The 24,266-nt window shown below is 43.5% G+C and overlaps 2 protein-coding genes across 2 annotated transcripts; one reads left to right on the forward strand and one right to left on the reverse strand.

Moving 5' to 3' along the window:
- Positions 1-772: 772 nt before the first annotated feature.
- On the reverse strand, positions 773-12,770 carry LYRM7 (LYR motif containing 7). Its single transcript, XM_075835766.1, has 5 exons — positions 12,269-12,770; positions 11,421-11,493; positions 10,671-10,741; positions 1,849-1,930; positions 773-1,267 (listed from the first exon to the last, which is right to left on the reverse strand). Exons 1-5 carry the CDS (start codon positions 12,284-12,286, stop codon positions 1,203-1,205), a joined length of 309 nt encoding a protein of 102 aa, XP_075691881.1. The 5' UTR covers positions 12,287-12,770; the 3' UTR covers positions 773-1,202.
- Positions 12,503-22,370, forward strand: HINT1 (histidine triad nucleotide binding protein 1). The gene is made up of 3 exons (XM_075835753.1): positions 12,503-12,674; positions 19,293-19,397; positions 22,053-22,370. Exons 1-3 carry the CDS (start codon positions 12,564-12,566, stop codon positions 22,215-22,217), a joined length of 381 nt encoding a protein of 126 aa, XP_075691868.1. The 5' UTR covers positions 12,503-12,563; the 3' UTR covers positions 22,218-22,370.
- Positions 22,371-24,266: the final 1,896 nt, after the last annotated feature.

Below are 24,266 nucleotides of genomic sequence, written 5' to 3' on the forward strand. Positions count from 1 at the left end.
GAGCTTCATAGTATCTCTTGCTCTGCCCATGCTTTAGGGCTCATACACACGACAGAATTTTTCTTCAGCGGGCTATCCACATTTTTTGCAGATAGCACAGGGACCCATGAAGTGTGAGGCTACGCACACATCAGTGTTTTTTGCGAAACCGTTGTTGCATTCTGCATATATTAGAACATGTACTATCACCGTCCATTATGTCGGACCCGTGCCTCTATTCAAGTCTATGGATCTACAAAAATTACGGACAGTCCGTGAGAGCCATCCATGTGCCATCTGCATTTTGCGGATAGGTTGATGGGAAATCAGATCACGTCACGCTCCTATGAGTGCGTAATGGAAATACGGATGACACACAGAAACACGGCCATAATATATACGGAGTGGTTGCGGAAGCAACTCTGAGACATTATGGAACCAAACACATTCACTAGGATCCGTAGTTTGCAGCCGAATAAACGGCAACGGTCGTGTGCATGAGGCCTAACACAGATAGACCTTTGATTTCAATTGTCATCATATAATACTTTGTTTCTCCTGTGGTGGCGCTGTTGGAGAACTGAACACTTGCTGACAGGTTCCCCCATAGAGTACAGCTGATCGCTGGGGGCCCCATCAGGGGAACACCCTGTGATTGACTTATTTTCTGGAGTCCCTTATAACAAAAAGTGATTGTCCTCAGCAGAGAGCCCCTTTAACTGGTGTATGTACATAAGATCAAGTATGATTTTTCATGATGACATAATAGAACAGAAAGGAGAATGCTACAAAATTAAAGCAGATCTGAAGCAAAACATTTTATTCACAATACAACAATTTACAGAATGTTCCTGGTTGTTAAAAAAAATAAAAGAGTGTTATTCCTAGCACGAGTAGTACATGGACATAAAAGCAAATAAGGCTAATTCACACAATACAGTTTTATTTAACCCATTTTTAAAGCCACAATCAGGAGTGGATCATAAAGGGGAAAGGGGGGGGGGGGATATATAAGAAAGATTCTACTGCTCCTATTTTTGAGTTCACTCCTGGTTGTAGCTTCAAAAACTGCACCGTGTGAATAAACCCTAAAGGTTTTTTTCCCCCACTAAATCAAATTTACAATTTGTGCTTGTATGAAACAAGGTCTCCCCCATAAGAATAAAGGCCAAACAAAAAGCCTAAATACTGGTGATAAAACGGTTAAAATCCCTTAGAGGTAGTCATTTATGTGGCGCATCAAGGTAAGGCATATTGTCTAGAAGGATCTCTTCTCTTGGCTGCAGAACTAAAACAAAATATAAAATCAAATAGAAGTTAGATATTTTTTGGGCTGGAAAATCAATTTTCAGTTCTGTTAGATGTAATGCAAATTTAAAAACATTGGGGAAAATTTACAAAGTAAAATAGCGCCCCAAAAAAGGTGGGAGCCATTCTTTTGGCGCTAAGTACTGGTGTACAGTACTCCAGAAAAGAGGTGGAATAAGGAAGAGAAAGGTGTCTAAAATGTCTAGCAAGTTGGGTCAATTTTATCATGATATATTTTGATAGGTATTACCCTCGTACAATTTTATATATAATGTTGGAGCAATTCACACTAGGTGTACACCACCAATTAACGACATATGAATAAAGGAACGGGGAATAGGAAAAGTAGTGTGTTTTATCAAATGTAAATGCGTGATGTGTGAACCCAGCCTTGAGACGTCTTCACATATTTAAGCTTTTGGTCATAATTTTGAAGTCAAAACCAGGACTGGATACCAAATACGGAGGATGTATAATGGAAAGATTACGGATTACGGCTTCAAAATACAGATGAATGTGTGAAGGCGGCCTTATACCATAGAATGGCAAAGACGCTCTTACCTATTTTATTAGACTCAGTGTGGACACCTTGGATAACAGTTGTCCTGAGCAGAAGTTCAACATCATGTCCAATTTTTAGAAGCTTTAAAAAAAATTAAAAAAAAGTTACTAAAAGCATTAAATATTTAGTGGACTATTTTCTAACATACTTTACTGTGGTATGAGCACACTAAGTGTAAGGCTTAGATCACACCTGCGTCGGCATGTTCCGTTGTTCTGCTCCATCGGAGCAGCAGAACAAGGGATGTGCTGTCCTGACAATGTGACGACTAAGCAGGTCATGAATCACTTGGCAGTCCATAGAGAAGACACTAACAGCAAACTCCTGGGTGGTATATGATAAAGCTATTCTATTGCCACATTGTCATGGTCAGCTTGGGCTTCATTTGTGGCATAAAAGACAGTGTTGTTAAGGCAAATAAAATTCTGGGTAAAGGCTGAATTTTCCGTTTTTGACCAAAGGTACATTTTTAAAAGGATCGATCAATGGATCGCTATCACATGCTCTGGGTATATTGATGCCCGGTATATGAATGACAACCTTATGTCTGTCTTGTAGGGCAGTGCTTCTCAAACTGCGCGGTCCCGCCGCACAGACATTTCTCTGGCTGCTCCAATCCCTAGTTTACCAACATAATTGATCCCTTTTATACTGGTTACAGGAGGCAAATGAAAGATACATTTCCCATTTATACATTTTTCATTTTGGTGTTCCTCTCCTGAAGGCTAATCTAAGGTCAAGCCCAAAAAAAAAATTAAATAGGATTTGATCTTAGATTAGCATTCCGGAAACAAGAGAGAAGGGGCTACAGACTGAGCCCCTCAGGGAGCGGTCTGACAGAATAAGCAGGGAACCGCATTGTTCAGCTTGGATTGTATTGCAATCTTTCAGGTTCCATAAAGCTAAAATGGTAGAAACGGTCATTGTTTTTTTTTTTTTGTTTACATGCAATGCAAACAATGCACCTAAAAAAATAAAAATAAATGAATGTGAGCATGGCCTTTAACCCCTCGCTGCATCTTAGTGGTTGGCAGCAGATCGGCAGCTCTGCTCTGCAATCGCAGGGCTGCCGACTGCTGCAACGGCAACAGGACACCTAACAATGGCCTCCTGCTCTGCCATTACAGAAGCCGATTAGGCCCTGCCGGGAGGAGAAGCCTAATCGGCTTGATGTCAGTGAATGAATGACAGATCTAATACATTGCACTACGTAGGTAGTGCAATGTATGAGAAAAATAAAATCAGACAGTTGGGCCTTCAAGTCTCCTGGTGAGAAAAAAAAGCTTTAAAAACATAATGAAAGTTTCAAGTAATAAAATAAAATACAAAATCGCCCTTTTCCTTTATTATTGAAAAGAAAATACATATTTGGTATCGCCGCAACCGTAATGGCCTGAACTATAAAAATATTATGTTATTTATTCCACGTGGTGAACAGCATAAAAAAAAACAGTAAACACAAAAATGTCTGTTTTTTGGTCACTTTGCCCTACAAATATTGGAATAAAAAGTGATCAAAAAAGTCGCACGTATCCAAAAATGGTACCTATAAAAACTATAGCTTGTCTCGCAAAAAACAAGCCCTTATACAGCTCCAACGACAAAAAAATTAAAAAGTTATGGTTCTCACAACTTGGCGACAGAAAAAATACATTCTTTTTACAAAAGTAATTTTATTGTGCAAAACGTTGTAAAACATAAAAAAGTGCTATAAATTAGGTATCACCTGAATTGTACTGACCCGCAGAATAAAGTTAACATGTAATTTATAACGCATGGTGAACGCTGTATAAAAAAAAACCCTAAAAAAACTATGCCAGAATTGCAGTTTTTTGGTCCTCTGGCCTCCCACAAAATAGGATGAAAATTGATCAAAAGTCGCATGTACCACAAAACTGTACCAAAAACTTCAGCTCATCCCGCAAAAAAAACACAGCCCTCATACCACAACGTCTATGAAAAAATGTAATTAGTTAAAAGGCTCCAATAAAGTCAGGAAAAAAAAAATGCAGTTGTGCCGGCCCGAGGGGAACATTTCTTCTGTTTCAAGAGGCGATTTATCAAGGCCCTAAAATTAGGGAACCAGGAAATGGAGGGCCCAAACATATTATACCAGGACAACACTTTCCCAGCAAAATTCCCCAAACTGCAAAGGTGCGGAGTGTGGACCTAAAGGGGGATAAGAAAGGACGCCATATATCAGTGCGACACCGGCCTGCGCAAAAAGGATTGTGTCACAGCGTAACACAAATCTATGGATCGTTTTATTGTTTGTTTTTTACCCCATTATTATACCAGCTGCCTATGCCCCTGATGTACTCTGCCCAGCTTACATGTACCCCCACATTATAAATTGAAATACCAGTAAAATTCCAAACAAAACTACTACCAAGCAAAATCCAAGCTCCAAAAGCTAAATGGCTCTCCCTCCCTCCCTTCACAAATTTTGCAGTGCTTTTTCTCCTTTAGTCCTTGTGGAAATGAGAAAAAATAAGCTAAACCTACATTTTAATATAAAATAGTACCAACTTGATAGACTTGTTTTCGTTCTGTTAAATTATAAGTTTACTGCCTGAAATGAACGATTAAAATAAATTTTAATTGATAATCATTAAAATGGGCTCTTAAAGCCAAATATAACAGGCTCAATCATAAGGTCAGCAGCAGAGACACGGCCTAAAAGGCAATAGGTAGTTTTAACCCCTAGACCAGTCTCTCCTATTATATTATATTCGCTGAGCCACAATAATTGAATGATCGTTGCGCTGTACCACGCTACACCATGCGCTACACCGCGCTAGTCCGGCTCTTTAAGCCAAGTATAGTGATATGGTCAGCAATCGAGATCAAGACCTCCGGTGATAAGTAGCATGCACCTTGTTGCAAAATTGCTGACCCACATTCACTCAATGTTTCTTGTGCTATATCGCGCTAATCCTACGTGTTTCTGCACCACCAGTGTTTGTGCGGCATCATCAGGGATTATTAGTATTACAAATTGTTGTTCCACATAATTGCCGGATCGCACAGTTGTGTGCTTAATAAACCTCCCGGCCTGTGCACGACCAAGGTGTAATAGTCGCATACGAGCCGGCGAGGTGCCGGTCTTTTAAACGGCTTTAGCCCTCCTCCTGCAGTGACATGCCCACGGCCCACCGCCAATCCAGATACGACACGTCACTAATGACCTGTCAGGACTGCGGCGCGCCTCCCTGTATCGGCAGCCAATCAGGTGTAGTCAAGACGCCCAGCGTCCCTAGTAACATTGGAGATCCGAGAAGCGGATCTAATAATCAATATGGGGATACAATACTGAAACATAAGAGGCAATCCTAGCGCAGAACATCACTGTGCTCACGGACCAGCACTCTATACAATACTATTCTTTCTTGACCAGAGTATTGCATATACACCCTTTACGTTGTTGACAGTGTTAGCGTCTGGTTGTCATAGCAGCCAGTACAGCTACATACATACTTCACTACAGATGTCAATTGACCAGGGAATTGAGTTACTATGGGGGGCAGGCTCAATTGGGTATACACCCTACTAATGTTCAATCTCCATCAGAGATTAAGATGATTATGAGTATGCTCCTCAAAATATATGACCGCCCACATAAATTTAAATTAGAGGCAATCACTGCATAGAATATCGCTGTGCTTAAGGCCTAACACTATATAGAGTGTTATTAAATTCTTCAACGGAATAATAAATATACACCATTGAACATAGTGTTGGTATCTGGTTGTCGTGGCAACCAGCTCAGCCACACAACTTATTGCACTATTTATGCCTCTTTACTGTGGTGGGTAGACACAATTAGACATGCATCCTCCTAATGTTACATCTATAACAATGGCCCCCATTCAGGAATTAAATGAACAAGGGTATATTACTCGAATTTATCACAGCCTATACATATATGGATCATAATCAAATCACTTGACGTACATGAGTCTACGAACTAGGGGTTCCTCCATTGATACATAGGATGAAAAATCTGATTCAAGGATCAATCAATTTGTCCGATATTACATTGATGAAGGACCCTAAAATTGTCACAGAAAACATGCATACGAGATCTGTTCATTAAGGCCCAGGGGAGTAGTGGTGCGCAGCCGAAAAATCCACTGCGCCTCTTTTTGAAGGATAATTTTATTCATATCCCCACCTCTCATTGTAGGTCTCATATGTTCAATACCTTGGAATCTGAGACAAGAACTGTCCCCATTATGAAATTCCCATACATGACGAGATATCGGGGTATCCTCCTTCCTTCTACAATCCCCTATATGATCTCGGATCCTCCTCCTGAACTCTCTGATGGTTTTACCAATATACTGTTTCTCGCATACACATGTGATCAAGTATACAATGCCCTTTGTTCGACAATTAATATAGGTTCTGTTCTCGAATATTCTTCCCGTGGTGGTACTTTTGAACCTATTGCTACACTGAATGGAAACGCACGCCTTACAGGATCCACATCTGTAGCTCCCCTTTAGATTACTATTCAGCCAAGTGGTAGGGGAATCCTGTCCACCCATAGGGCTATGTACTACATGATCCTTCACATTCCTCCCCCTCCTAAAAGTGATCAGGGGAGAATGTCCTACCAACTTCCCTATGTCAGGATCAGCTTCTAAAATTCCCCAGTAGCATTGGAGGAAGAGGGCCGTTTACGGATCTAAGGGTTCCATCCACTAAATTTGCGCCTCTTAATGATAACACCCCGATTGATGTGTTTGTCAAGGTAGTGGAGGACCAACTCCGTCTGCTAGATGATTCTAGATGTGGTCAGTTCAATACAACCAGGGAGGAAATGGCAGGATTAAGATCTCTGGAGAATGATGACACGATTATTATCAAACCATCTGATAAAGGTGGGAATATCGTGGTCATGGACCGGATCAAATACAAGGGAATGTGTCATGGAATACTACATGACAAACAGTGTTACAGGGTGTTACAGTCGGATCCCACTGTCATCTTTAAAAATCAACTGAAGGGCATTTTAGGTCCTGCAAGAACTCTGGACCTTATTAGTGAAAAGGAGATGACCTTTATGTTAACTGAATTTCCCCAAATTGCCACCTTTTTATAGTTTGCCGAAAATCCATAAAGGGACAGATCCACTAAAGGGTAGACCAATTGTGTCTGGTATCAACAGTCTATCGCAAAATGCCAGCTTGTATATAGACAGGATTCTGAGACCATTCGTGGTGTCACTCCCGTCATACATTAGGGACACCATGGATGCTCTTAGAAAGTTGGATGGCATTAGATGTGATCAAGACGTACTATTGGCCTCCCTGGATATTGAGGCACTGTATAGTTCGATCCCGCACGATCAGGGATGTCTTGCAATTCAACACTTTCTGAGTGGGAAAGGAACACAATTTGCAGCTCATAGTGAATTTGTTGTCTCTCTGCTTAAATTTGTTCTTGAGCACAATTTGACGCTAACACTGTGTCAACAACATAAATGGTGTATATGCAATACTCTGGTCAAGAAAGAATAGTATTGTATAGAGTGCTGGTCCGTGAGCACAGTGATGTTCTGCGCTAGGATTGCCTCTTATGTTTCAGTATTGTATCCCCATATTGATTATTAGATCCGCTTCTCAGATCTCCAATGTTACTAGGGACGCTGGGCGTCTTGACTACACCTGATTGGCTGCCGATACAGGGAGGCGCGCCGCAGTCCTGACAGGTCATTAGTGACGTGTCGTATCTGGATTGGCGGTGGGCCGTGGGCATGTCACTGCAGGAGGAGGGCTAAAGCCGTTTAAAAGACCGGCACCTCGCCGGCTCGTATGCGACTATTACACCTTGGTCGTACACAGGCCGGGAGGTTTATTAAGCACACAACTGTGCGATCCGGCAATTATGTGGAACAACAATTTGTAATACTAATAATCCCTGATGATGCCGCACAAACACTGGTGGTGCAGAAACACGTAGGATTAGCGCGATATAGCACAAGAAACATTGAGTGAATGTGGGTCAGCAATTTTGCAACAAGGTGCATGCTACTTATCACCGGAGGTCTTGATCTCGATTGCTGACCATATCACTATACTTGGCTTAAAGAGGCTCTGTCACCAGATTTTGCAGCCCCTATCTGCTATTGCAGCAGATCGGCGCTGCAATGTAGATTACAGTAACGTTTTTATTTTTAAAAAACAAGCATTTTTGGCCAAGTTATGACCATTTTTGTAGTTATGCAAATGAGGCTTGCAAAAGTCCAAGTGGGTGTGTTTAAAAGTAAAAGTCCAACTGGGCGTGTATTATGTGCGTACATCGGGGCGTTTTTAATACTTTTACTAGCTGGGCGTTCTGATGAGAAGTATCATCCACTTCTCTTTAGAACGCCCAGCTTCTGGCAGTGCAGAGACAGCCGTGTTCTCGAGAGATCACGCTGTGACGTCACTCACAGGTCCTGCATCGTGTCAGACGATGCAGGACCTGTGAGTGACGTCACAGATCTGCACTGCCAGAAGCTGGGCGTTCTGAAGAGAAGTGGATGATACTTCTATACACAACGCCCAGCTAGTAAAAGTATTAAAAACGCCCCGATGTACGCACCTAATACACGCCCACTTGGACTTTTACTTTTAAACACACCCATTTGGACTTTTGCAAGCCTCATTTGCATAACTACAAAAATGGTCATAACTTGGCCAAAAATGCTCGTTTTTTTAAAATAAAAACGTTACTGTAATCTACATTGCAGCGCCGATCTGCTGCAATAGCAGATAGGGGTTGCAAAATCTGGTGACAGAGCCTCTTTAAAGAGCCGGACTAGCGCGGTGTAGCGCATGGTGTAGCGTGGTACAGCGCAACTATCATTCAATTATTGTGGCTCAGCGAATATAATATAATAGGAGAGACTGGTCTAGGGGTTAAAACTACCTATTGCCTTTTAGGCCGTGTCTCTGCTGCTGACCTTATGATTGAGCCTGTTATATTTGGCTTTAAGAGCCCATTTTAATGATTATCAATTAAAATTTATTTTAATCGTTCATTTCAGGCAGTAAACCTACATTTTCTTTGAAAAATGTAGATTTTAATTTTCACGGCCTACTTAAAATAATTTCTGCAATAAACCTGTGGGGTCAAAATGCTCACTATACACCTAGATAATTTCCTTGAGGGGTGTAGCTTCCCAAATGGGGAATTTGCACTGTTTTGGCACCGCAAGAGCCCTTCAAACCTGACATGGTGCCTAAAATATATCCTAATAAAAAGAAGGCACCAAAATCCACTAGGTGCTCCTTGCTTCTGAGGCCGGTGCTTCAGTCCATTACCGCACTAGGGTCACAATTGGGATATTTCTATAAACTGCAGAACCTGGGCAATAAATATGGAGTTGCATTTCTCTAGTAATACTTTCTGTGTTACAAAAATGATGGATTGAAAATGAATTTCTGCAAAAATAAATAAATAATAATAAATAAAATTAAAAAAATGAAATTTATACATTTCACCTCCACTTTGCTTTAATTTCTGTGAAACGTCTAAAGGGTTAAGAAACTTTCGAAATGCTGTTTTGAATACTTTGAGGGGTGATGTTTTTAAAATGGGGTGACTTATTGGGCGTTTCTAGTATATAAGGCCCTCAAAGCCACTTCACAATTGACCTGGCCCCTGTAAAAATAGCCTTTTGAAATATTCTTGAACATGTGAGAAATTTCTGCTAAAGTTCTAAGCCTTGTGATGTCATAGAAAAATAAAAGGACGTTCAAAAAACGATGCCAATCTAAAGTAGACATATGGGTGATGTTAATTAGCAACAATTTTGTGTGGTATAACTGCCTGTCTTACAAGCAGATACATTTACATTTAGAAAAATGCTAATTTTTGCAATTTTTCACAAAATTTTGGAGTTTTTCACTGATAAATATTTAATTTATCGACCAAATTTTTCCACTATCATAAAGTCCAATGTGTCACGAGAAAACAATCTCAGAATCGCTTTGAAAAGGATGTTCAAAAAACGATGCCAATGTAAAGTAGACATATGGGGGATGGTATTACTATCTGTCTTACAAGCAGATACATTTAAATTGAGAAAAATACTGATTTTTGCAATTTTTCTCTAAATTTTGGTGTTTTTCACGATTAAATACTGAATGTATCGAGCAAATTTTGCCAGTAACATAAAGTCCAATGTGTCACGAGAAAACAATCTCAATCGCTTGGATAGGTAAAAACATTTTGAAGTTATTACCACATAAAATGAGACATGTCAGAATTTAAAAATGAGGCTCCGTCAGGAAGGTCAAGTGGCCAAAAAGAGGGAAGGGGTTAAGTGTAATAACAAGGGCCATCTTAGGCTTCGTTCACATCTGTGTCAGGGTTCCGTTCAGCCATTCCATCTGAGATTTCTGTCAGAATGGAACGCTGACTGAAACCATAGGTTTCAGTTTGCATCACCATTGATTTTAGGATTTGGTGCAAATGGTTCCCGTTTGTCTCCATTGCGCAAGGGTTCCGTTGTTTTACCAGATGTGGTGGAGAAATTTCCACGACTGAAAATCAGTTTCATTCATCTGAATTGGGTTGTTTCTGCAGCAAGCACAGGGATTTCTAAAAGTTCTATTCTTGATCGGAAGTGTGCCGAGAAAGAACCTCAGAAGATCAAAAGCAGAAGACTATAGAAAGGATACGGAAATACAAATGAGAACAATGCGCCCTTCAGAGTACCTTTATTTACTTCCTGTCCGTACAATAATATATTTGAAAATACGCCATCGGCAAAGTCTTATTGATGTCAACATACAGGGATAGGCTTTATGTGTGAATAGGTGCTTACCTCCGATACCTTTTCAGGAGCATTTTCACTTAGATTTTTCCGGAATTCTTCATTGATTTTCTGTCTGGCAGCTAAAAAAAAATAACAGCAAATCTATAAACTCAATGAGTATGCGAAGGATTTATATGTTCTCACCACAGACCCCCCTCCCCCCCCCCCTTCTATTACTGACCCATGTGGTCTCACTGGTCTCCTCTGCCTGGCACACATAGGGACGGATTTAATGCCCATCCACGTAGGAGTCACATAAAGGAAGGATGGAGGAGCCACCTCAGGGAAGAGCGGAGGAGTGAACAGGGCAGAGTCAGTAACTTTTCAATAAATACACAGGTAAGTTCTGTAAATTTGTAAGATAAAATAAAAAGCCGCTGTGAGACAAACCCTTTATAACTAAAATCCCAAGTCAGATGTGTAAAAGTGAACTGGAAAATTGTGGGCCCCATGAGGTGAGCTGAATAAAGGGAAGATCCCACAATGAGCGGTTTTACCAAACAATAACCCTTGCATGGAGTAGATAATCCCACTAGACCGCACACAAGAGCACTATCCACGGTGGAGAGGAACGGGTGATGTTGGGATCCCAACCTATGATGCAGTGAACAGGACTGACCGTACCGGATACTTTATGGGAGTGCTGAGCCCAATGAACCCATTTGTCCCCTCCTCTATATTATGGCCCTGGCACAACAGCCTCTACTATGGAAACCACCACAGTGAATATATTATAGCAGAATAATAAGGAATTCTCACCTTCTAACGCCCGCAAATCATTTTGGAACACATGTCGTCTTGTTCTGTGCAGGGATTTGAAAAGCTTCAGAACCTAAAAATTACAGAAATTAGCATGTATGATCGTTTTGGCCAAAAATTTGTATAGATATTATTAAAAGACCAAATCCAAGGTAACAAGCTGGATGTCCACCGGTAAAATAAAGCAAATGATATAGACAGCCCTGATATATGCCCAACCACACACATCTCTACAGGTAATTGAAACCCCCCCCCCCTACACAGCCACATAGTAGTGTGTTGGAACTGTAAGACCCTGTTCACACGGAGTAAACATACGTCAGAATTCCTTCAGGAATTTTTACCTGTCTGCAATTTCTTGCCACATTTTTCATCCACCATTGGGCACAAGAGGCAAAGAACGCCTTTTCTGCCTCCCATTGATTTCAATGGGAGGTTAGAGGCGGAACTGCAGCAAGAACGGACATGCCGTGTGCTGTGCGTGATTCACGCAACAGTCGCTAAAGAAACGATGAGAAAAAGAAAACCACCTCCTTCAGTTTATTTTGCGGACGTAAAAAAACGCATGACATATGGATGACATACGCGTGTAAAAACCGCTGACACGCACCATACACTGATGTCACACGGAACTGCATCGCAGGAAAAACGCTGCGTTTTTATGTGCGCAAAACTGACACGTTTGTGTGAATAAGGCCTTACTGTGTATCATTTTATATGGTGGTGCTTTTGTGCCCAGTTTATCTTGGTGCCTGCTGGGAGAACAGAAGTGAAATAACAGGACAGGCATGATCCCCAAAAACCTGCTGTCCACCAGTACACTGACCCCCCTGGAGTACAGCACTCACCTTCATCTTGCCATCCATGCCAACCCCAGGTCTCCTTCCCTTCTGATCAATCACAGCACAACCTGATGTACACGCCCCCTGGCGTCGCGTACGCTACTTCTCGGACGGCATTTTTGAACTGGGAAACACATGACGTTAGTACGTATTGTAGTCCAGTTTTTCCCGAATTAAAAATGGCCGCCAAATGCGTTTCTAATGACGACAACGGCTGGCGCCGACAAGTCGTCTGTTTGCGAACAGACTATAACCCCATAAACCACGCCCCCATGTTCTGTCAGTCATCCGGGCTGCAGCTATGGCGGATGAAATCAGCAAAGCCCTGGCAGCCCGTCCCGGTGGTGACACCCTGTTCGGGAAAATAATCCGTAAGGAAATCCCGGCCAACATCTTCTATGAGGATGAACAAGTACGTGGCGGTGCAGCCGTGTGTATGAGAAATCCTGGGGGGATTGGAGACTTGACCGTTACACGTGCTCAGCCTGGGATGTGTGGATGCTGAGAGGGCATGTAGTAGACTGGTTTGTAGAACTGCCTGTGGATGAGCCTGATCGTTTATGATGCCAGTAATCTATGCTAATGAATTGATCATCTGACCAATCACATTTATCGGACCAACTTCAAAATGTTGTGACTTCAGGGGTTACAGTCACTCTGAGCTACTGGTCCAGAGCTTAGTGGAATGCATTGAGGCATCTAGACGTCTTCTGCGCTGTCGTCCTCCTCCTCCTGACTGTAGACTTCCAGGGAATCTGTCAGCAGTTCTGAGCCTTCAAAACTGATGACTTGTATATATGAGGTGGAGAGCAGCGTTACCGTGCCTGATGTGTGATGCGCTGCCTGCGGTAGCAAATGCCACTCTTTGCTCTGAGTGACAGCTCTAGCGTCCAATCAGGAGACCGCTAGAGTCACTCAGAGAGGAGGGGCTGGCAGCGTATTGTGAGGAGAGACTGGAGCGCTTGAACATCAAAGGTGTCTGACAGCTGCTCATGTGCTCCTCCTTATTGAAGTAAAATATACATACATACATACATACATACATACATACATAGGGAACTGACTGATCACTCGCTGCATCATTTATCCCACCAGTAAAAGGCGTTATTGTCACGAGATAATCAATGATTTTCACTTCGCCTGTCAGTGGTTTTAATGATATGGCTGATCAGTGTACAGTCAGGCTGGGTTCACACACACTATTTACGGACGTAATTCGGGCGTTTTAGCCCCGAATTACGTCCGAAAATGCGGCTCAAAAGTGTCGGCAAACATCTGCCCATTCATTTGAATGGGCTTTACGATGTTCTGTGCCGACGGTCATTTTTTTTTTACGCGCCGCTGGCAAAAGGCAGCGCGTAGAAAAGACGCCCGCGTCGAAGAAGTGCCTGTCACTTCTTCAGACGTAATTGGAGCCGTTTTCCATGGACTCCATGGAAAAACAGCTCCATTTACGTCCGTAATGGACGCAGCGAAAGACGCCTGCACATGCCATTACGGCTGAAATTACGGTGCTGTTTTCTCCTGAAAACAGCACCGTAATTTCAGCCGTAACGGACGCTGCCGTGTGAACATACCCTCACAGTGGCAATATTTTGTTAGTATTGATGTATGAGGATGCAAAATTCTGTGCTGCTACCAACTTAAGAAGAACTTCCCCAAAAAATATTCATGAAAATTGCCTTTTTTCTCTTCTTTTTAATATATATATTTTATAACGTGACTTTCCTTAACAGTTTTTCTCATTGCAGTTGATGGAGGGTTGTGGTAAAACTGCCAGGGTGCCCCAAAACCCCATTTGTTGTGTGAATGGTATTTTTTTGATGCCGTATTAAGTAAATGTATGTGCCCTGCCTATGGTCACCCTGTGGTATATACGGTAACCACATTTCTGGATTGGCCAGGTTTTGACAAATGTCCAGTTGATTATTTTTAAATACAATCTTCTGAATGATGACATCCAGCACCTGTCACTGGGGATCTGCTTACAGTCCCCATGAAAGCTGCCAATGTTTAAAATCTGACCCTGCCGGAAGATTTCGTGACCCTTCATGTTATCGGAGGCTTTGAAGCCTGTCAGTAAATCCACCATTTACAGTAGATTTGGGGGACGTCGTTATAAAGAGACTCTGTCACCAGATTATAAGTGCCCTATCCTACATAATATGATCGGCGCTGTAATGTAGATTACAACAGTGGTTTTTATTTTGAAAAACGATCATTTTTGAGCAAGTTATGAGCTAGTTTAGATTTATGCTAATGAGTTTCTCAATGGACAACTGGGTGTGTTTTTACTTTTGACCAACTGGGCGTTGTGAAGAGGAGTGTATGAGGCTGACCAATCAGCGTCATGCACTTCTCTCCATTCATGTCCATTTGTACTCAGAACAGCGTGATCTCGTGAGATCACGCTGTGCTGTCACATTCTCCCACAGTAACTTTACCGAAGTGTCGGGATTGTGAATAGACCGCATCCTGGCTGGAGGGGATGCCTATTCACTCTCAAGACACTTCGGTAAAGTTACTGTGGGTGTATGTGACAGCACAGCGTGATCTTGCGAGATCACGCTGTGCTGTGTAAGTCCCACAGAAACTTTACAGAATGGAGAGAAGTGTATGACGATGATTAGTCACTGATAGGTCAGCCTCATACACTCCTCTATACAACGCCCACTTGGTCAAAAGTAAAAACACACCCAGTTGTCTATTAAGAAACTAATTAGCATAAATCTAAAATTGCTCATAACTTGCTCAAAAATGATTGTTTTTCAAAATAAAAAATACTGTTATTTACATTACAGCGCGATCAGATTATGTAGGAGACAGGACACTTATAATCTGGTGACAGCCTCTTGAAGGAATATTTCCATGTTATAATGTTATTTAATATACTAGTGGTATGCCATAAGACCATGATCGGTGGGGGGCCGACCTCTGGGATATCCTTTTGGCTCAATCCCTGCATAGCGACGCTCCCAGCGACCTATTATGCGGGGAATTGCAACAGAGCCCTGTTCACTTAAATAGGAAGAGCTGCAGTACCAGGCACATCCATTAGTATGAATGAGCCGCGATGCCTGTGTAAACAATGAAAGGAACGCAGCCCATTCGTTGTGTTAGTTGGTGAGGTTGGACCCCACTAATTAAATATTGATGATCATGTTAAAGTCCCTGAGAACCCCTTTATTCTGAGCATTCTAGCAAAAAAAGGATCACACAGTTTCAATGTTCCTTTATTCTGTGTTTAGCTAATATTGGCTGTAACGGAACTGAATGCAATTATGGGAATTGACTGGTCGACTAAGTTATGGTTGACACATTCATCCACTTTGAACAGTCCCTTTTAGCTAAAAGAATCCCCTGAGAATAAACTGATCGCTTCTTGCATCTCTACTGGGACCCCCAGTGATCACCTGTGGACTGTGGGGGATCCCAGCTGCAAGTGATCATTTCCTCAGCAGCGCCATAAAGCATTAGACCGGTGTTCCCCAACTTGTGGCTCTCCAGCTGTTGCAAATCTACAACTCCCAGCATGGCCTGACAGCCGGGCAGGTGTCAGGGCATGATGGGAGTTGTAGTTTCGCAACACCTAGAGAACCACAGGTTATGGAACACTTTATTAGACAGTACTCATTGAAATCAATGGGCCGTTTGAGATTGATGCTTTTTGTAGCCACTTTGAGCATACTCTGCCCTGGATAGAAAAGGAAGGGGCAGGGCATCCCCTCTATTATCTCTCAATTCCTTATTAGAGGCCTGGAGAAATCTCAGCAAGATCTAGGTGCCATTTCGAAAAGTTAGGAGCCAGAAATAACACGCTGTAAGGCCCGGTCCTCACTGCAAACAAGGATGTGCAAGTCTGGCTTTAAGCGTAACTACGTATAACCCTAACCTCCCCAACCTAACAGTTCAAACTGCCCCCCTTCCTCTAGTAGAAAGTAATCGTGGTTGAAAGAGTCGCACTATTGCCACAATGTGGCAAAATCTCATGTAAATACATGCATTTCTTGTCCCAGATTTACAAAGGTTGCTATAAAAACTACATGTATTTACTTGCAGTTTTGCCATATGGTCATTAAGGGAAGGCAGAGTGTGACTTACCCCTTAATATTGTGTCCCATTCCACCCCCCCCTCCCCACTTACTCAAAAGGCACAGCAGCTACCTCTTCAGTAGCCACAACAGGTGTTCCTTTCCCCCCCAAACCTCCCAGTAGTTGACCAGCTCCACCTACGTTCCCAGTAGTCACAGCATTCCCGCCTTGTTAGTGATCACGTCTTACAACACTTATGCATTAAAAGGAGTGAAATCCACAGTGAACATACAGAACAAATTAAGCATTCTTTGATTCCCATGCAGAATATGTTCAGCAGCGTGTGGATGAGATTTGTTTAAAGGCTTTGACATTTTTTAATTTTTTTTTTATTTAAAGGGGTTATGTGGGGACCAAAAAGTATTAGCAGTGTACTTTCTGCAGTATGTGAGTACACCCGCTAATATATATTCTGGTCCCTCGTCACACTTATTATGAGATTTTCATAGATTTTAATAGCGCTGCCGGGGGACCGGAAGTCTAGTTGCACAGCCTTCTTTGATGACGACACGACTCTTCACCATGTAACCGGCCCTGTTGTACTCTATGTACAAGCAGTAGAAGTAGTACAGCGATTACATAGAGTACAAAGAGGCTGGTCACATGATGAGTAGTATCGTCATCAAAGAAGGCTGTGCAACTAGACTTCCGGTCCACCAGCAGTGCTATAAAAATCTATGAAAATCTCAATCAGTGCGACGGGGGACCGGAACGTATATTAGCAAGTGTACTCAGCAAGTTCTACTAATGCTTTTTGGTCCCCACATAACCCTTTTAATAAAAATGTCTATCAGTGTGTTTGGTGCAACTTTCTAATTTTTATTAAAAATAATTTTTACTTTTTGAGATACAGCTGCTTTGTGTCCTGCAGCTGTGTCTAGCGTGGAAACCTGTATGAGTTTGGTTACTGGGACTGACGGGTTCAGTCAAAGTGGTTCCTGTGTGTCTGACACAAAGTATCAAGCTGTTACCGATCACGTCTAAGTTCATAACTTCGATGTGATCGATAACAGGTGGATCGGACCCGCTGTCACTGATCCTGTCAGTGCCGCTGGAGTTCAGGACTGAGCGCAAGATACAGCTGCTCTGTGTACAGGCTACAAAGCAGCTGTATCTCAAAAAGTAAAAATAATTTTTAACAAAAAGTATTTAGAAAGTTGCACCAAACACACTAGTAGAAATTTGCATTAAAAAAAAACGATTTCAAAGGTGTACATAACCTTTAAATCTCATCCACATGTCCGGGACTGTAATTCTCTGTGGATTTTCCGCACTGAAAATCTGCAGCATTTGCTTTCCGTTTATGAGGCAATTTATAACTGCCCTTAAGCACATCAGAAAGTGTGGCAAAAACGCTTGTTTAACACAGACTTTTTTTTAATTTTTCTGTACAGGTAAAGGGGTTATCCTTAGGATAGGCCATCAATATTAGATTGGTGGGGGTCTGACTTTTCTCACCTCCGCCGTTAAACTGTTTGAAGAGCCTGCATTGCTCATGCCACAGCCTCTTCATTCTTCACGTCACTTTCAGGCTGGGTTCACACGAGCATGTTCGGTCCGTAAAGGACGGAACGTATTTCGGCCGCAAGTCCCGGACCGAACACACTGCAGGGAGCCGAGCTCCTAGCATCATAGTTATGTACGACGCTAGGAGTCCCTGCCTCTCCATGGAACTACTGTCCCGTACTGAAAACATGATTACAGTACGGGACAGTTGTCCGGCAGCGAGGCAGGGACTCCTAGCATCGTACATAACTATGATGCTAGGAGCCCGGCTCCCTGCAGTGTGTTCGGTCCGGGACTTGCGGCCGAAATACGTTCCGTCCATTACGGACCGAACATGCTCGTGTGAATCCAGCCTTAGTCTGCTTGGTACTTGCACACACTGTTATTTTTGTAGCGGCTGTATCGCAGCGTTGTCCTATTCACCTGCATTGTACTTTGCTGCAGTTTTTTTGTAGGACCCTTGCATTTTGGTTACATTTTAGACATCCGCGTGCACTCCCTCTCTACATTCTGTGAATACCGTGGTGGACACATTCAAAGTCCAATGTTTCCTAACCTTGTTCCTTGGTGTAAAACATTTACAGAGCAAAGTTCTATTCTTGCAATGTACCAAGAATCTGTATAACTCACAGCCTTCCTACATAGAAATTTCTTCCCAATTCTTTTTCCTACTAACAATTCTTTGAAGACCCAATCCTTGCATAGTATTCACCATATGGACGGGACAGTCCCTCCTCTGCAAAGCTCCAGTTGGCCATGTGCACCGGACCGACCACCACGGACTTAGTTTGCAGGTCGGATTTTGCAGACAAGACTTTTTATGGTCTAACCTTTACCAGACTTGAGCCTCTTTCCTAAGGGCCTCCGTTTCTTTGTCAGAGGTATATGTCTGAGGACTCCTGACATATACCTCTGATGGAAGGCTGCAATGTATCCCACTGTATAGGAATACAGTGAGATATGTCGCCCGTACACCCTGGTCATAGCACTACCTAAAGCTCAGTGCCCAGGAAAGCTCCTGAAGTAATTGTCCATATATGGACAGTGATGTCAGGTGTTTAAAACCCTGGGGGTCCCCTGGGACTCTGGCCCTGGAGAAGCTTTATAATGCAGGAGTCTCTGGACAGAGTTTTGGGGCCTCTCTGCCCTGGGGGGAACTCCTGAAGTCACAGTCCATCCAAGGATGCTCTGTTGGCCCTGCGTCGGGTTAATGGCGCCTTATGGACACTGTAGCATGTACGTCGTGAGCTTTCCCGCTGTATATGCTAAACATCAATCCGAAACGTAATATGAAATAGGCCATACAAGTGCGTTTCCTGCAGTGCGGTGCTTGCTCTAAGTACATACAAAGTGTTCTATGCCTGTCTTGGAGCTCTGGGCGCCTCGGGTTTATTATCATTATTAAATGTATCTTGCTTTTCTTCTTTTGTAGTGTATCGCTTTCCATGATATCTCTCCACAAGCGCCAACACATTTCCTAGTGGTGCCTAAGAAGGCCATTAGCCGTGTTTCAGAAGCGGATCCTTCTGATGAAGCTGTAAGTGAAAGCTTGTTGTGATATTGATTAATAACCCGTCTCCTTCAGCCCATTGAGGATACATTGCCTCAAGCCGGAGAGATAGCAGGAGGACAAATTCACTTTCATGGAGCAGAACGGAAACTCACAGCTGGGAAGACCGTTTGTTTTTAACTTTGAGACTTCAGTATAAATTATACTGTGTATCTGTTATAAAGAGGAAATGAGATTTATTAGACCAAGATAAATGTTTGTTACAAAAGTCAAGTCCAAATCAAGTCTATTCTCTGTATGTTTAACAAATAGGGATTTCTGGACGTGCAGATGTAGCAGAGCTGAACCTTCAGTTCAGCTTTTGAATCTGTATTTACTTGTGCATCATGACTCCAAATAACAGGGATTCTTTATCTTTAGTGTCGCTCCAGTTGTACTGCCCAGTGAGTATCTTGCACGGGTCCTTATAATTAGAATTGGCATGATGCTTCCCGGGCATCTTATTGTTGCCACGGTAACTGTACTGTCCCGTGTGCAGGAGCATCTCTCTACATCCGAAGTCTCTTTGGATGGGAGGGTACAACTGGAGCCAGGGCCATTTAGCACATTGGTGGGCGCAGTGCAAAGATGATATGAGTGCACCCCCTTCCTGCAAGATGTAGTAAAATACTCCCATTGTGACACACACCGTATAATGCCCCCATAGTGCCTCCCCACACAGTATAATGCCTCCATAGTGCCTCCCCACACAGTATAATGCCTCCATAGGTCCTCCCAACACTGTAATGCCTCCATGGTGCCTCCCCACACGGTATAATGCCTCCATAGTGCCTCCCCACACGGTATAATGCCTCCATAGTGCCTCCCCACACGGTATAATGCCTCTATAGTGCCTCCCACACACGGTATAATGCCCCCATAGGGCCTCCCCACACGTAATAGTGCCTCCCCACACGGTATAATGCCCCCTAGTGCCTCCCCACACTGTATAATGCCTCCATAGTGCCTCCCCACACTGTATAATGCCTCCATAGTGCCTCCCCACACACGGTATAATGCCCCCATAGTGCCTCCCACACATGGTATAGTGCCTCCCACACACGGTATAATGCCCCCATAGTGCCTCAACACACACGGTATAATGCCCCCATAGTGCCTCCCCACACTGTATAATGCCTCCATAGTGCCTCCCCACACACGGTATAATGCCCCCATAGTGCCTCCCACACACGGTATAGTGCCTCCCACACACGGTATAATGCCCCCATAGTGCCTCAACACACACGGTATAGTGCCTCCCCACACACGGTATAATGCCCCCATAGTGCCTCCCACACACGGTATAGTGCCTCCCACACACGGTATAATGCCCCCATAGTGCCTCAACACACACGGTATAAATCCCCCATAGTGCCTCAACACACACGGTATAATGCCCCCATAGTGCCTCCCACACACGGTATAGTGCCTCCCACACACGGTATAATGCCCCCATAGTGCCTCAACACACACGGTATAATGCCCCCATAGTGCCTCAACACACACGGTATAATGCCCCCATAGTGCCTCAACACACACGGTATAATGCCCCCATAGTGCCTCAACACACACGATATAATGCCCCCATAGTGCCTCAACACATACGGTATAATGCCCCCATAGTGCCTCAACACATACGGTATAATGCCCCCATAGTGCCTCAACACACACGGTATAATGCCCCATAGTGCCTCCCACACACGGTATAATGCTGCCATAGTACCTTCCACACACAAACGGTAAAATGCCGCCATAGTGCCTCCCACACACACACACACACACACACACACACGGTATAATGCCGCCATAGTGCCTCCCACACACGGTATACTGCCGCCGTAGTGCCTCCCACACACGGTATAATGCCGCCATACTGCCTCCCACACACGGTATAATGCCGCCATACTGCCTCCCACACACGGTATAATGCCGCCATAGTGCCTCCCACACACGGCTGTGTCCTGAGGACGTGGATACAGGTCAAAATAGTGCAGTTGCCAGGGGGCCTGGTGCAAGCTGAATTGCCAGAATCGGCTGAGAGAGAACGATACAGCTTCAATGTATACAGGATCCATAGAGGCTGTATTGTAAAAGTAAAAAAAAAAACACATTGATTTAATAAAAAAGAAAAAAAAGAAAACCTTCAAAGGTGTACATAGCGTTTAACCCCTTCACGCACCCAGACGTGCTATTACGTCCAGGTGCGGGGGGTGATGTTTGGAGCGCACTGAGCGCACCCCTTATGCTGCGGGTATTGCCTGTATTTTACAGCGGACACCCGGGACTAACAGCCGGGAGCAGCGATTGCGCTGTTCCTGGCTTTTTAACCCCTCAAATGCTGCGGTCAATTGCAACCGCAGCATCTGAAGCATTGAAAAGAGGGGAGGCGGCCCCCTCCGACAGCTCACCCCCCCCCCCCTGCAGAGAGATCGGGGTGTGTTGATGATTGTTATGGCAGCCCAGGGGCCTAATGAAGGCCCCCAGGACTGCCTTCAGTCTGCCTCTGTTAAGCCCTGCCTGTGGCTTAACAGAAGCCTGTAAAAATAACGATATACTGCAATACGTTCGTATTGCAGTATATTGTACCAGCGATCTAATACTGTCTAGCTGAATTAACCAATTTTCTTTTTGGTCTCCTTTCAGCTCCTAGGACATCTGATAATCGTTGGCAAAAAATGTGCTGCTGATCTGGGCCTGACGAATGGCTTCCGTATGGTTGTAAACGAAGGACCAGATGGTGGCCAGTCTGTGTACCACGTTCACCTGCATGTTCTTGGAGGACGTCAGCTGGGATGGCCTCCAGGCTGAGGACACTCAGAGTAGTCTCAAGCTGTCCTGTCAGATGATATGCATTCTCGAAATGTCCGCACCAATACTTGAGCTTTTGTCTAAAAAAAATAACCATCTGATGTATGTTACATTGAGCATGGAATGAATAAATTGACTTTAGTTCTTCAATAAGTGTGGAGCTAATTTCTTCTATGTTTTCAGAGTCTAGACTGTTCTGAAGCTTGTTATAAGGAGATTTACTCTTTAGCCTCCTTCTTAAAGGGATTGCCCAGTTTTTATTTATTTTTAGAATCGGAAATCAGACAGGTTTCATTTTTACATGTGTTATAAATTCTGCTCACATACCTTTCTAATACCAGTCTAGTAGGCCCCTGTCACAGTACAATGGTATACCCCTCCGATTAGTCCAGTGTAATGCATCCACAGGCTAAGGCACCATGCACACGACCGTAGAATTCCTCTGTAATTACGGACCATAATTACAGACCCATTCACTTCTATTGCCCACGAACACCTTCCCGTATATTTACGGGATTTAATTTTTCCTGCTACTGGTAGGGTATAGATTTGGTGATTTGCATTTAATCCATGGACCCATCTTACCTGTTATCAATGACTTTCATTAACCTGGGGCAAAGATTCCGATCCCTGCCCTAACCATGTATCTAAATATCCTGGCCGAGGCAGAGTAGCTTTGTCGCACCCCCGCCTAGCACCCAGCAACTGGGGAACATGCCCTATTATCCTTCCACTAGCTACCCTACTGTTGTTTCTCCTCAGCCACCCAAGAATTATGCATATAAACTATCCTTCAAACATAATCATTAAAGGGATTTTCCCACTAGAGACATTTATGACATATCCAAAGGATATGTTGTAAATGTCAGATAAATGCGGGTCCCACCTCTGGGACCTGCACCTATCTCTAGAACGGGGCCCCCTAAACTCCATTCTACCTTTTGCTCTTGCTGCCTCCCGGCCACCTCCTGACTTTATGGTCTGGAGTTACGAAAACAGCGTAACTCGCTGAGCTACACTGTTTCCGTAAGTCCTATAGTGGTAAATGGCAGTTAAGGAAGCAGCGTTGCATGTGAGCTACGCTGTTTCCGTAACTACTATTCAGTTCTATGGGACCTACGGATACAGCGTAGCTCAGCGAGTTACGTGGTTCACTTATTTATTAACAGTTTTAGCCACTTTTTGTGCCTCGTCAGACAAGGTGGTGTGACCTAGCAGCGGTGCGACTTAAAATGCGCCACATGGCACCAAAATTTTGGAGCTAAAAAGTTGGTGTAGTGTAAGCCAACCAAGAGGTGGCATAAATGTCTAAAGATGCACCAAATTTTCATAGAATGAGCCACTGTGACAGATTTGGCGCATCTAATCTAGTTCTAAGCTGTCTAAATTTAAGACTGTATTAATAAATCAGCCCCATGGTTTTCCTGTTAGAATGAAGGATGATACTGGGTTTCAAGAACGGGACTTGTAACTTTAAGAGAACCTTTCACCTGCCCATACATGTGCAGCTTGTAATAGGAAAGGCTTCACTAACACTGTCTGACTTTACATGATATTCCTATCTTCCTCCGTTCTTTACATATCGCTGCCGTTATATTTGGCGCCCGATATGTAAATAAGCCACTGAACTGTCAATGGGGCGTTTCTATCTACCTAAATGGCAAGGGGGCGTGATCTCTTCACTCTGACACTGTCCAATCAGCTACGGGCAGTGTCAGGGAACACAGCGCAAGCCGCCCTGACACTGTCCAGTAGCTGATAGGACAGTGTCAGAGTGAAGAGATCACGCCCCCTCGCCATTAAGTTAGATAGATACGCCCTATTGACAGTTCAGGGGCTTATTTACATATCGGGCGCCAAATATAACGGCATTGATATGTAAGTAACGGAGGAAGATAGGAAAATAATGTAAAGTGAGACCGTGTTTGTGAAGCCCTGCCTATTACATGCTGCACTCGGCTTCACATGTATGGGGAGGTGAAAGGTTCTCTTTAAGAACTCTTTAACCCAAGCAGCCGGTGGGTGGAAAGGAAGGTGTTATTTGCCGTT

This window comes from Rhinoderma darwinii, chromosome 1 (assembly GCF_050947455.1).
Source record: "Rhinoderma darwinii isolate aRhiDar2 chromosome 1, aRhiDar2.hap1, whole genome shotgun sequence".
Lineage (NCBI taxonomy): Eukaryota > Metazoa > Chordata > Amphibia > Anura > Rhinodermatidae > Rhinoderma > Rhinoderma darwinii.

Coding starts and splice junctions, on each gene's coding strand:
- LYRM7 (XM_075835766.1), bottom strand. Junction 10,742..11,420: donor TGATTTGCGGGCGTTAGAAG/GTGAGAATTCCT, acceptor ATTTTTTTTTAG/CTGCCAGACAGAAAATCAAT. Junction 1,268..1,848: donor CACTGAGTCTAATAAAATAG/GTAAGAGCGTCT, acceptor ATTTTGTTTTAG/TTCTGCAGCCAAGAGAAGAG.
- HINT1 (XM_075835753.1), top strand. CDS start 12,564: ATGGCGGATGAAATCAGCAAAGCCCTGGCAGCCCGTCCCGGTGGTGAC. Junction 12,675..19,292: donor TCTTCTATGAGGATGAACAA/GTACGTGGCGGT, acceptor CTTCTTTTGTAG/TGTATCGCTTTCCATGATAT. Junction 19,398..22,052: donor CGGATCCTTCTGATGAAGCT/GTAAGTGAAAGC, acceptor GTCTCCTTTCAG/CTCCTAGGACATCTGATAAT.